The sequence below is a fragment of the Rasamsonia byssochlamydoides genome (assembly GCF_041956645.1).
Source record: "Rasamsonia byssochlamydoides strain NRRL 3658 unplaced genomic scaffold VTN77scaffold_104, whole genome shotgun sequence".
NCBI classification, from domain to species: domain Eukaryota; kingdom Fungi; phylum Ascomycota; class Eurotiomycetes; order Eurotiales; family Trichocomaceae; genus Rasamsonia; species Rasamsonia byssochlamydoides.
The window spans coordinates 27,713-39,327 of record NW_027192487.1 but is presented as its reverse complement, the minus strand read 5'-3'; the positions used below and the strand labels follow the sequence as shown (position 1 = coordinate 39,327).

The 11,615-nt window shown below is 49.7% G+C and overlaps 4 protein-coding genes across 4 annotated transcripts; 2 read left to right on the top strand and 2 right to left on the bottom strand.

Moving 5' to 3' along the window:
- Positions 1–500: 500 nt before the first annotated feature.
- Positions 501–1,096, top strand: VTN77DRAFT_637 (uncharacterized protein; the record flags this gene model as incomplete). The annotated part of the gene is made up of 2 exons (XM_069422640.1): positions 501–829; positions 910–1,096. 2 exons carry the CDS (start codon positions 501–503, stop codon positions 1,094–1,096), a joined length of 516 nt encoding a protein of 171 aa, XP_069273367.1.
- A 4,484-nt stretch (positions 1,097–5,580) lies between these two features.
- Positions 5,581–6,600, bottom strand: VTN77DRAFT_636 (uncharacterized protein; the record flags this gene model as incomplete). The annotated part of the gene is made up of 5 exons (XM_069422629.1): positions 5,581–5,691; positions 5,746–5,816; positions 5,868–6,109; positions 6,170–6,476; positions 6,537–6,600. The coding sequence occupies 5 exons, from the start codon at positions 6,598–6,600 to the stop codon at positions 5,581–5,583; spliced, it is 795 nt and encodes a 264-aa protein (XP_069273366.1).
- Positions 6,601–8,379: 1,779 nt separating this feature from the next.
- VTN77DRAFT_635 (uncharacterized protein) lies at positions 8,380–8,914 on the top strand (the record flags this gene model as incomplete). The annotated part of the gene is made up of 4 exons (XM_069422618.1): positions 8,380–8,507; positions 8,599–8,664; positions 8,729–8,794; positions 8,875–8,914. The coding sequence occupies 4 exons, from the start codon at positions 8,380–8,382 to the stop codon at positions 8,912–8,914; spliced, it is 300 nt and encodes a 99-aa protein (XP_069273365.1).
- Positions 8,915–9,335: 421 nt separating this feature from the next.
- On the bottom strand, positions 9,336–11,132 carry VTN77DRAFT_634 (uncharacterized protein; the record flags this gene model as incomplete). The annotated part of the gene is made up of 1 exon (XM_069422607.1): positions 9,336–11,132. The coding sequence occupies one exon, from the start codon at positions 11,130–11,132 to the stop codon at positions 9,336–9,338; it is 1,797 nt and encodes a 598-aa protein (XP_069273364.1).
- Between the last annotated feature and the right edge of the window lie 483 nt (positions 11,133–11,615).

Below are 11,615 nucleotides of genomic sequence, written 5' to 3'. Positions count from 1 at the left end.
CCCCGACGCACGGCCGCCCAAGCAGACCGCCCGGAGCCACTCTGAGGGCACCCACAGGAACCACTTAGCCATCCACTAACCGCGCCGCCATCATAGCGCCGCGCCTGGCAACCGGCATATATCCTATCCTGCCCTGGCTGTCCCAAAAATTTACTCCTACTCTGGTCAGCGCTGTTCCTCTGTTCTCTCCTCTCCGTCACCGCTTGGATTGGTTTGGATTGGACTAGACTGAAAGCGTCTATATCGTCTCAAAATCGCGAAATCGCCCAGCGGAATATATACTGTTATCGCCGTTCGTTTTCAACTGCGCAATCCTCCCTCGTGCCTCTTTGTTAGCGACCCCTCTTTGTTCATTCAACTCGTGCAGCAGGGTCTGGTGCTTTTCGCTCGCACACCAAGAACTGTTATTAATCACTCTTCCAACCGATTGGAAATCTCCTAAGGTTGCGAGCGTGGAGCGCTCCTTGTGTGGACAACAGGGACGTGGCCGGTGAACCGTGATGTCGGCTCTTTCTGATGACCTCCAAGGCGCCGATCCCGTGCCTGCGATGCCCGAACCGACTGACAACAATCGCGCGCACACTTCATCCTTGTCGTCGTCGTCATCATCCGTTTCCGACGGAGAGCCCGAGCGCGGAAGGTCCAGAACGGGCCGCCCTCGCATGGCCAGCCGAAAGCCCAGTGCCTCGATCCTCGTGCCGCGAGATCACCCGGAGATTGAGATCGAGGAGGAGGAATTTCCCCCGGACGACGCTCGTGCTATGAGCCCTCGCCGTGACTCTGCGGATGTGGAGCGTTTGGGGAAAGAAGCGCGGCAGACATTGCAAGAGTGAGTTCCTCTGGAGTCTTCAGGGTCGACACGATAATAGTCGATGGGACGATGGGTTTTAACTGGGAACGTGTATCTAGGCAAGCAAGAAACCTCCAATCGTCACTTCAGGCGCTGGCAGAGCGCATCGAAGAGGTCAAAAATGACCACGACAAGCTCGAGAGTGAGAACAAGTTTCTACAAGACTACATTGGCAGTTTGACGCAGACCATGTCCAAAAGCGAGATCACGTCGACGAGCGGCAGGAGGAAGAAGCACCGGAAATAAATGATTCGCTCGACATCAGCATCGGGGGGTGGAGAGTTTGTGGCGTGAGGGGTCGAAAGTCATTGTCATGACTTGACAATGAGAGGAGAAAGAGAACGCCAAACCTCAGCCGATGCCGCCGTGTCTCGACGGGCCTATCATACCAGCGAATCGTCGATATTCTACCGCAACACAGTTGACCTCTTGAGATTCGCCTGCCAAGGATCAATCTCAGCTTGCATTTTCTTTTTTTCTACGTCTCGGTGAAAACGTCACACCGACTTATCCCAGACAGACACAAATGGAAAGTACAATTATCACAATCTACGGGACATCAGTTGCGGCCATATTTCGGGCTGGACTCTCCCCCTCATTGAATTACGAATCGTTATTATCGTCGACTTGCATTCTGCTTACTGGACGGCCGGCCATCGTCAGCGCTTCGCCTGCAGAGCACAACTCGTGGTTCAGCCCGCTCTTCTCGCTGGTCGGATCAAACATCAGATATCACCCCCATCAAACTTCGACCTGAGAAATGGTGGCTGCCCGACCGGTGGCGCGCAGATAGTTTTGTTTAATATGCATACGGGGGAGAAGGGAAGAGAGCGCCACTTGGGTCGTTGCGTTTTCCCACGGTGGAATTGTATCTGATTTTGAGGTATCAAGGGGGCCTGTCACCATCACTGCAGGTGATCACTGCAGGTGATCCCTGGGCGCCTTTCAGGGGTTTTCTGCCAGTCAATGCTTGCCGTGTGTCAGGTTTCCAGGCTTGCGACCGGGGGTGGCTCGTGTTATCCGTCCAACTGGCAATTTTCATCTTCTTTCTTCCGGATTTATTGGAACTTGGATATTTCTTTTACTACTGTCATTCTACCTTATTTACCGGACTGAGCGTTGCGTCTGTCTTGCTTTGCTTTGTGATGAGCGATCAGATCACATTTCGGCGTTGGGTGGGGGAACACAGGCGGGGGTGGCCCAAAAAGAGTTTAGGGGGTTTCTCGCTTCGTGTTTGCCGCTTTCGTCATTTGCCCATCAGCAGGGAGGGTTGCAAGATGCATTTAACCGGAGCGTACCTAATTCGTTGCATTGTGGTTTTGGTTTATCGATATCGTTCCGGTTGGTTTGGTTTATATTTTTTTTGTCTCTTTTTTCTCTTTTCTCTCTGGTGTCTGTGGAGATCATCTGGTCATATCATACCCCGGGGAAAGCGTTGGCTTTAGTGTTGACTTTGTTGAATGAATGGAATTGCATTTTTGTTTTGGGTGGTGACGTAAGGTTTCCTCTTGTTCCGTCTGACCAACCGGATTGCGTCGATCTATGTCACGTGTCGACCTCCTCCCAAACTTTCTTCTTGTACACAACTATCTATGCCAGCGTATTTTTTGTTAGTCTTCTTTTGCAGGAGCTTTTTTGGCAGGCGTTGAATGATAGTGGCCACAGCTCAGCGAGATGTTTTGTTTAGCATCAGAATGGAAGAATGTTCAAAAATAATATCTTCGTTTTTTGCCCTCCCCGCTTTTATATAGGACGAGATATGTAAGATAGGTATGTACTCTCACAGATATCCTGCCTGCCTATATCTTGTATCTGTATCTGTATCTGTATTTATTTATTTATTCCAAGTCCAGATTTACTTACCGAGTCTAGTAGAGAAGAACAAGGACGAAAAGGAATCGAAGCATTAATATTAAGCCTTCCGGTCTGATGGGTAAATGGATAATAAATACTACCTACCTATATAATAGATGATAGACTCGTTTGTCAGTTGAAGTCAGTCAAGAAAGAGTCAGTCAGTTCTTTTTTTTTCTCTTTCTTCTTTTTCCTTTTTTTTTTCTGGTTTTTTATCGAACAGAAATGACGAAAGACGATCGATCCATCAGTCGATCTATTTTGGCTAAGAACTACCTACCTACGTACCTAGAACACACTTGCAGTTGACAAGAAAAAAAAGATAGTAGTTACTTAGTAGAGTGACTCAGAATCACGAGAGAAGAGGGGGGAAAAAATTAGGCTTGATTATACTGTATATAATAAGCCCGAATCCTTTTCGTAGAGATCAGTGGTGGAGAGTCAATCTGATTCCCTCCCGTTTCATTCGTTATCTTTGTCGTTGTCTCAGATAACTAAATATCAACCGTTTTTTCTTTTACGGGGTGATGGATGAAATAGATAGATAGCTTTAACACCAGAACTCTAGAACTCCCAGCAGACAGACAGGCAGACAGACAGACAGAATCTAACAGTACTGTAGGGAGTATACTAGGTAGTCTACACGGTTAGTATAACTATAGTATAGCGTAGTACACTATACTGTACTATGATGAACGGTGAATAGTGAGTGGATGGTAAATGGGCATCGATGGACACATAAATTCATGGAAGACAAGCTGAAAAGGGGAGGGAAGAGAGAAAAATAACAGGCAAACAGAAACTACTAGTTGGATAGTTTAGATAGGATTAGACGGATATGTGTTGACAAAGACAATAAAATGATAGAAATTTGACTAGACTAGAACTCCTACCTAGTATGACATGAACAACAATGATTAGAAAAGAAGACGAAAAAAAAACACCAGGCTGATTTTAAGCCCCGAAAACCAACATGGCCGATCAGTTTCCATCTCCTTCCTCTGTCTCGGGTAATAAATAAATATTTACCTGGTTTCACGGGTGAGAATCACTACTACCGTCTAGGACTCCTATGCGCTGACCTGAACTTACACACCCCCTGGATCGAACTCGAGAAGCCTGACTAACTTCCCAAATAGGTAACTCACCCACAGAGTTACTAGGCGTTGAACTCCAACAGTAATGGATGAAGAGTATTAATTAATTCAATTTTTTGGACTATTTACTTTGGTTATTTTCTCTCGCAGGGAGGGTTCCATAGAATAAATGGCATATCCTGTCAGGGTACTGCAGTTAGTCGGTGACAATACAATATATATAATATTGCCTCAATTTTGCCGACTCGACTCGACTCAATACAACACGTAGGGATGTACATACCTTAGAGCCGTCCAGACGGTCAGGAAGGCAGAGTAGACGGACAGATGATAAATATGCTTATACCGCTACTTGTCAGGTGGTACATACAAAGGCTTTAAGAACAGGTATATATGTATAATGTAGGGTATACAGCATCATGAATGGCTGATCAGCCTACCCTGCAATCGTAGTGATTATCTGATCAGATCTGATAGATCTGATGGATCTGATATAATTTTGCCCATTGACCAGTCGAACTCACGCACGCAAGAATGCACAAAAGCTGAGTTCATCCTCATTGACAGGAAAAGAACTACCTAACCTAGGTACTGTACGTACGTACCTACGTACCAGTCCTGGACATCTAGAAGAAGACCAAAAAAAAAGGGGGGCTTCCTTTCTAAAAGCTTTGTGGGTGATAGTAGCACCAGCAGCACTAGCAGCAGGCACTGAAACGGGGTTTGTTAATATATTTATTTTTATTCCCGAAAACAACAACAAAAAAAAAGGGAGGAAAGGAAAGGAAAAGTAAGAAAGATCTTCATCAGTATCTACCTCTAATCGAGTTAGGAAGATTAGTTTAGGTAGGTAATCGAGTCATTAGTTGCCTAGTTTAGATTAGACAATATCCATTATATATTATATTGGATATAGCAGCGTAGTAAAACCGGGGCGCAATTGATATATTTGGATCTGACATATTTGGATTGGATTTAGACTTGGATTCGTTTATATTGGCTTGTATTGATTTGCTTCATTGCTCTCATCTACCCGATTGATTGATCGATGAGCACAGCACAGCACGCATCACATCTGATCTGACTTGACTGAGACTAAGTGAGAAGAAAAGCAAAAAAAATTAAAAAAAAAGACTACTGCTAACTAACAACATTAAAAAAAAATGTTGACAAAAAAAAAGGAAAATAAAGAAAGGGAAATCTTCAGGGGGTAATAGCTGGGTAAAGTAAGAAAAGAGAAGAAGAAGAAGAAGGAAATATTTAGGCAGGACGGGCCAGTCGGCAGGCTGGATGGATGGATACCGGAGGTAGGATAGGATAGGATAGGATAGGTAAAAGAGGACAAAGATAAGAGTCTGATCAATCAATCTGCATGCATTTACGGAGATTTAAAATGTAAAAGCAAGCAGAATTGAATCAGTCAGTCAGTCACTCAGTCAGAGGTTGGCTTGTGCTTGTGGCTTCTGTGAAATCTCGATCGAACCCACAAAAATAAAACCCAATTTCGTCCCTTTATTATGATTGATAAGCTTTGGCTCCAGCCTTCCACTCGAGAGAAAAGCAAGCAATGGCGGCCATCCATTTCGCCTCTTGGCTTCCGTCTTCGTCCAATATTTCTTTCTTTTCTTCTTTCTTTCTTTCCTTTTTGTTTCGTTTTTTTGTGGTTTTATAGAATTATCTCCCTTCGTTTCTAGGCCCGTGCGCCGGTTGCAATCTGCCCTCTAATATCCACACTCTTAGCTATGCCCGGATGCGAGTCCACATTGTCTTTTAAAAAATTTACTCCGCAGGCTTGTCACCCTCGGCGGCAGGCGCCTCCTCCTTCTTCTCGGTGGGCGCGGGAGCGCTAGGCTCCGGAGCAGTCTCAGCCTCGGACGAGGTCCAGAGGGTCTACAATCGATTAGTACGACCATCCAACACGCTGGATCAAACAGTTCAACTTACCAGGTTGTCTCGGAGGAGCTGCATAATCAGAGTCGAGTCCTTGTAGCTCTCCTCGCTCAGGGTATCGAGCTCTGAAGATTCATTAGCTTGGTTTCCATACATATCAGCGTTCTTTTACGCACCTGCAATGGCATCATCGAAAGCAAGCTTGGCCAGGTGGCAAGCCTGGTCAGGGGCGTTGAGGATCTCATAGTAGAAGACGGAGAAGTTCAGGGCCAGACCCAGACGGATCGGGTGGGTGGGGGCAAGGTCAGTCTGTGCGACCTCAGTGGCAGCCTTGTAGGCCTCGAGAGAGGCGTCGGCGGAAGCCTTGCGACGCTCGCCAACGGCGAACTCGGCCAGATAACGGTGGTAGTCTCCCTTCCTGCATACAGAACGCGTTCAGCATATACGGAATACAGGTCTCGCGAGATATGAAACTCACATCTTCTGGTAGAAAACCTTGGACTCGCCAGTCTGGGCAGACGGGATCAGGTGCTTGTCCAGAACCTCGAGGATGTCGTCGCAGATCTTGGCCAGCTCCGTCTCGATCTTCTGGCGGTATTCCTTAATGAGAGCAACCTGAGCATCGTTGCCCTTGGACTCCTCCTTCTGTTCGATAGAGGTGACGATTCGCCAAGACGCCCGACGAGCACCGATGACGTTCTTGTAGGCAACCGAGAGCAGATTCCGCTCTTCTACGGAGAGCTCTTGGTCTGAGGACGCAACCACCTTCATGTTCTCCACCATTTCTACTCCCAGTCAATCTCTGACACAGGCGCATTCACAGGATATAGATTACGGATACGGACCTTCGTAGCGCTCAGCCTGCTCGGCGAGCTTGGCGAGGTAAACAGCATCTTCGTGACCGGGCATTGTGAAGGATGTAGCTGTCAACGATGGCGTCAGCAGATGTTTGTAGTAAAAGATGACCCGATGCGGCACGACGCAGAAAGGAGAGTTGATGAGTTGGTGACACTGGTCACGACATAGAGCTGTCCAGGAGATCCTCCGCTCATCCCGCATAGATAATGGCGCTGAGACAATGCAGACATGACTTCAAGGAGATCGTGTTGTGGCCCTCGCAGCCATGTTGACGTCGTACGTCACACCGTGCCGCAACACCGGTGAAAGACGTCCCAGACTTTGCAGGTGTCCATGAAGACTGCAGCGACAGCAAGACCAGGATGATGCGATCCATCAGGATGGCATAGAGACGGTCCAGAAGTTGACCATGATCGTGTGTCGGGAGAGGGGGCGGAGAGGGCTCAGGAAGAGGGGGAATGGCGGCTCACCTGAATGGACAACGCGTACGGGATAAACAATACAAGAAAGAAAGCCTCGTGGTCGAGAAGACTGCAGACGCCGAGGATCGAGCGCGACGAATGGACAGGTGGTGGATTTGGAAGAAGAGAATTCGGGGAAGGAAAGACGATAGGAGGGAGGGATGACTGGACGTGTTTTGGCAGAGGTGAAGTTTGGGATGGGATGGGGGAGGACGGGGTTTGGCAGTGGTGTGGGAATTGGGAATTGGGACTTGGGAAAAGGGTTAAAGCGGATCTTGGGCTGGGCGGGTGGAGAGGCGCAGGACTGGCCGCCGCTGACTGGCGGCCGCAGGCAGGCGGTGGGATGATGAAAGAGCAGAAACAACACCGAAACAACGGTGATTAATTTCTGGTCATCCCCTTGTTGATTGTTTTTGTTATTATTTTCTTTCCCTTCTTTTTTTCTTTTTTCCCTCCTTCTCTCCGCCGTCGTTTCAGATGAGGAGGACCTGATTGCGAGCCTCGTGCTTCTCCCCTCTACTCCGTACAGCCCTCAGTCGGCAGCCTCACTTCGGTGTGGTTCTGTGGGCCAATAACCCCTCCTCGACCATGCTGCTAGTTACTCCCACTGCTTCCACTGGCGGCAAGCCGGACACCACTGAACGCCCAGACACTCCCTCCCAGGCCTTGCACAGGGAGGCTCTGCTCATTCACCGTACCGTGGTTCTGTCTCCCACGCTCCCGGCGGAACAGGGAGTCTCTGAACAGATCACTTATCGAGATCTATCGACTTGACGACATCCAGAGAACGTGATCGGTGATCCACGTCTACCATACCAAGTAAGGGTGACTACAGAGTACGGAGCACGGAGCGCGGCTCCTTACGTGGAGTCACGTGGAGGTGGGATTCTTGTAGATACCAAAAAAGGGTCCTCTCGGCGGAGATAAGAGCAAGCCACTCGTCCTGAGCACATGACCTGGGTGTTCGCGAAGGCAGTTGCATCTACTTTATATGTACGGAGTATACGGAGTTTTTCGTAGATTCAGATTGTACCAAGCCCTCACAGATCAGGATGAATTATTGTACAGACGTAACACGATCAGTCGTCGCAACATGGACTGAAGTCCGTGGCGGCAGGCCCTTTTGGCAAGCACGCAAGCCATGGACCGCTTACATAAGCATCCGAGCAAACAATACAAACATGCCAGTCTTGGTTGCGGGACTAACTTCACGTGGATCACATGATGCATCAGCTGGATTGGATTGTTAACGTCACTGCCTGAAGCAGCGTCTTGATCGACTCATACAGCCATCCCACCTAAATCTGCCGCATACCGATTCCTCCAACGCTTTCTTTCAATTTCATCTCATTTCTTCTTCGTCATCACGATGTTCCGCCAGGCAGTTGCCCGTCCCCTTCTTCGTGCCAACCAGCTCGTCGCAAAACGGTCCTTCTCTGTTGCGGCTGTCAGAATGGGCGAAGGTGACCTTGGCACGCCCCGTGGCGCCCAGGCCGAGTATGTGTCATCAGCTTTATCATTTATCATCTTCAACTCGTCTGCTAGGCCAATGCAGAACGTCAGCTAACAGGAGCTTGGTGTCTATCAGTGATCAATTCACTCGCCGTGAGGCCGCCCAAGAGAACCTCTATATCAGGGAAAAGGAGCTCGAGAAGTGAGCCAGATGAACATCCAGACGAGACGTCCAGTGGACCGAAAGCTAACAGCCCCACCTCCAGGCTCCGTACCCTGAAGGCCAAGCTGCAAGAGCAGCGTCGTCACCTGGACGAACTCGACAAGCACATGTCAGTCTCATTTCCTCTGCCTAACACACACGTCTTTACGATGAAGGAACATATGTTTGCTAACGCAATCGGCATAACAGTGACCAGCTTACCCGCGAACAGGGCGGAGAGAAGAACTAAACTAGCTTTTGATGACGATCCCTCGGCCCGGTGGGAATCAGACATACCTCCTCCACTCAAATCTCTTTGACACACCCGCATGATCTTATGTATATTAACAGTCTCATTCCAACGTGGTCATGACTAGCTCTAGCTGGAAAATAGCAATGTCCTTGTCATTATACCGTGAACCAAGCTCAGGATTGTCTGTCAAGGCATCCGGTCTTGGTCAGGCAACTATCTAGATAAGATCAGTTGATGTTGCTGATACTTCCACTGCTGTATCCGTCAATCCGTTTGTTTGCCTCCAAAGGAACCTTCCTAAGATATCTTTATAGCTAAAAGACACTGTCTCGTCAATGTCATGTCGTAATTCGTTCATAAAGACGTCTGCGTATCCGTCCCAGGATCCTAAGGATATTTATATACACGAAGCAAACCTTCATGCCGCTGCCCAATGCAGCGATGGCGAGATTTTCCATTGATACAATGCCCTCACCACCGCCAGACCACCCGACTGTGTCTCAACGGTGCGGCCCCGCCCACGGTCATTGACGTCCCTTGGATTCCTAGCTGTCCCTGGATGCTGATCGCCATGGTGTGAACGTCGTGTCTCCGTAGCAAATATATCTACTTTGTTTCTGTCCACTTCAGGCTGCACTCGCATCAGCCCAGCAAGCTGCTCAGTCCCCTCCGCCATCGCACCGTAATTACTGTAATCCACGGCCCCAAAGGGCAGCGGAGAGGCCATCTCAGTGGTGTTGGGATCGAAGTCAGGATAGGGTCTGCCCCACCACATGCCGAATTTCCCTTGGTAATCTCTGGTGACGAGAGCCGCTTCTGCATTATGCTCGATCCACGCGCGATAGGACGCGCATCTGGCCTGGTGCCATTCAAAGACCAACCGGCTGCGCTCTGCAGAGGGATCATCCTCCGGGTCGGCAAACTCGACCAGCAGCCGCTCTTCTTCCTGTCTCAGAGGCCGGCAGAATTCAGCCAGATGGTGGAAGAAGATGCCCTTGAAGGTGTGGCTGTTCTGAGAACAGTCTCCAGAGGAGTCACAGATCTCCTCGAGCACGCCTCCCCGGCCCAAGCCGGCCCAGCTGGTGCTGTCGGTGTTCGGCCACCCTGTCGCCCGGATCACCTTCTCAATCAGTTCATGACCATCTTGCAGATAGTCCTGGGTCGCGGTCGCCAGCCAGAGACCTCTCAGCCCGCTGAGAATGACCCCTTGGTTGTAGGTATAGACCATCGTGTTCAAGACGTCGCACTTGCGTGTTCCCGGATCCCGGGCGCTTCTCCACCCGCGGATGTGGAATCCATCCGCATAGAGATCCCCGAAGCCCGTCATGTTCGAATTCTTCAGCCATTCGTAACCCTTCACGGCGGCAGCCAAATAGGCAGGGTCGTGGACGACGTCCTCTCCCGAGTTTCCTCCCGCTAGATATGGGGAATCGATGGGATCGCCGGGGAAATACAGGTACATCCCGACGCTGGCGGAGATGAACAGTTCGTTCGTGATGGCGTTCTTGTACGGGGTGAGATAGGGGCTCCACACCATCCCTCCACCACAGAGAACGTCGTCCCAGCCCTGGGACGCGAGCTCGTAGAAGAGTCGCGCTCGGTGCGCAGCTGGCACACGAAGCTGCGTTCCATGCCATGGTCGATCGACGGTGCGATTCCAATCCGCATCCGAAGAGTAGTGCAGGTCCGAATGGAGATTCTGAAACTTGATGCTCTCCAGCCAGCCCAGGACGACCCAGAGCATGTCATCAAAGGCCTGGTTCCGCAAGCTGAACGCATTCTCCCCGAAATAGAAGGCGAACACTTGGTCGAAGTAGCGATTGATCAGATTTTCGTACGCAAGCGCATCGTGAGCGAGACTGTCACCCGAAGACGAGAACAGAACATCTTGCGGGGTAGACGTCAGCGAGGACAGTGTGGCGGAGACCTGCGTGCCCAGAACCGCAGCTGTCCAGTCGATGCTCGTGGGCCAGGTGCCTAGCCAGTGCTCGAAGTACTCATCCTGCATCACATCGAGGGCATAGATCAAGTCCTGCAGAGTCGACCTGATGGAAGCAAGCGTATCTTTCGAGTGGTCCTCTATGGCATGGTCCACTTGCGGTGGCGCAACGATTTTCTGGTCAGGCCGCTGCGCCAGCGCATTGGCGGTCGTCGCGATGGGTAGAATGTAATACAAAGGGTGCATCAGAAGAACAATGGCGCAAACGAGCGACATGGTGATGGTCCGTCCCGTTCCAAAGAGCCGTGATACCATCTGCAACTCGACCGTCTATTTGTCTACCCAGGTATATGCCGTATATTCTTATCCCTACACACCCCTTCGTTCCGCAATTGGCTCAAGAGCCCCGCGAAACCGCTAACAGACTGACCAAACACGTCAAGTCGTAGGAAGAAGCAATGGAAAGGATCATAGCAGCAGATGCATCGATGTACACATCGATGAAGACGAAAAAGAAAAAAAAGAGGGGATGAAAAGAGAGGGAGAAGAAGGTCGTCGTCAGCGCCGCATGGGTCAGAGACCTTGCGGGGAAGAGTGGATTATTGGCTCGGGCGTTCCTGGCCAAGAACGGCCACTAAATTTTGACATTTGCTGCGGGGAAGCCTGGAGAATTCAGATCTCGCAGTACGCCGACGTATAATTTTATCGTAGTACAGCCTAACCATGTGGTCATTAATTTTAGCGCTGTCTTCTAAACCT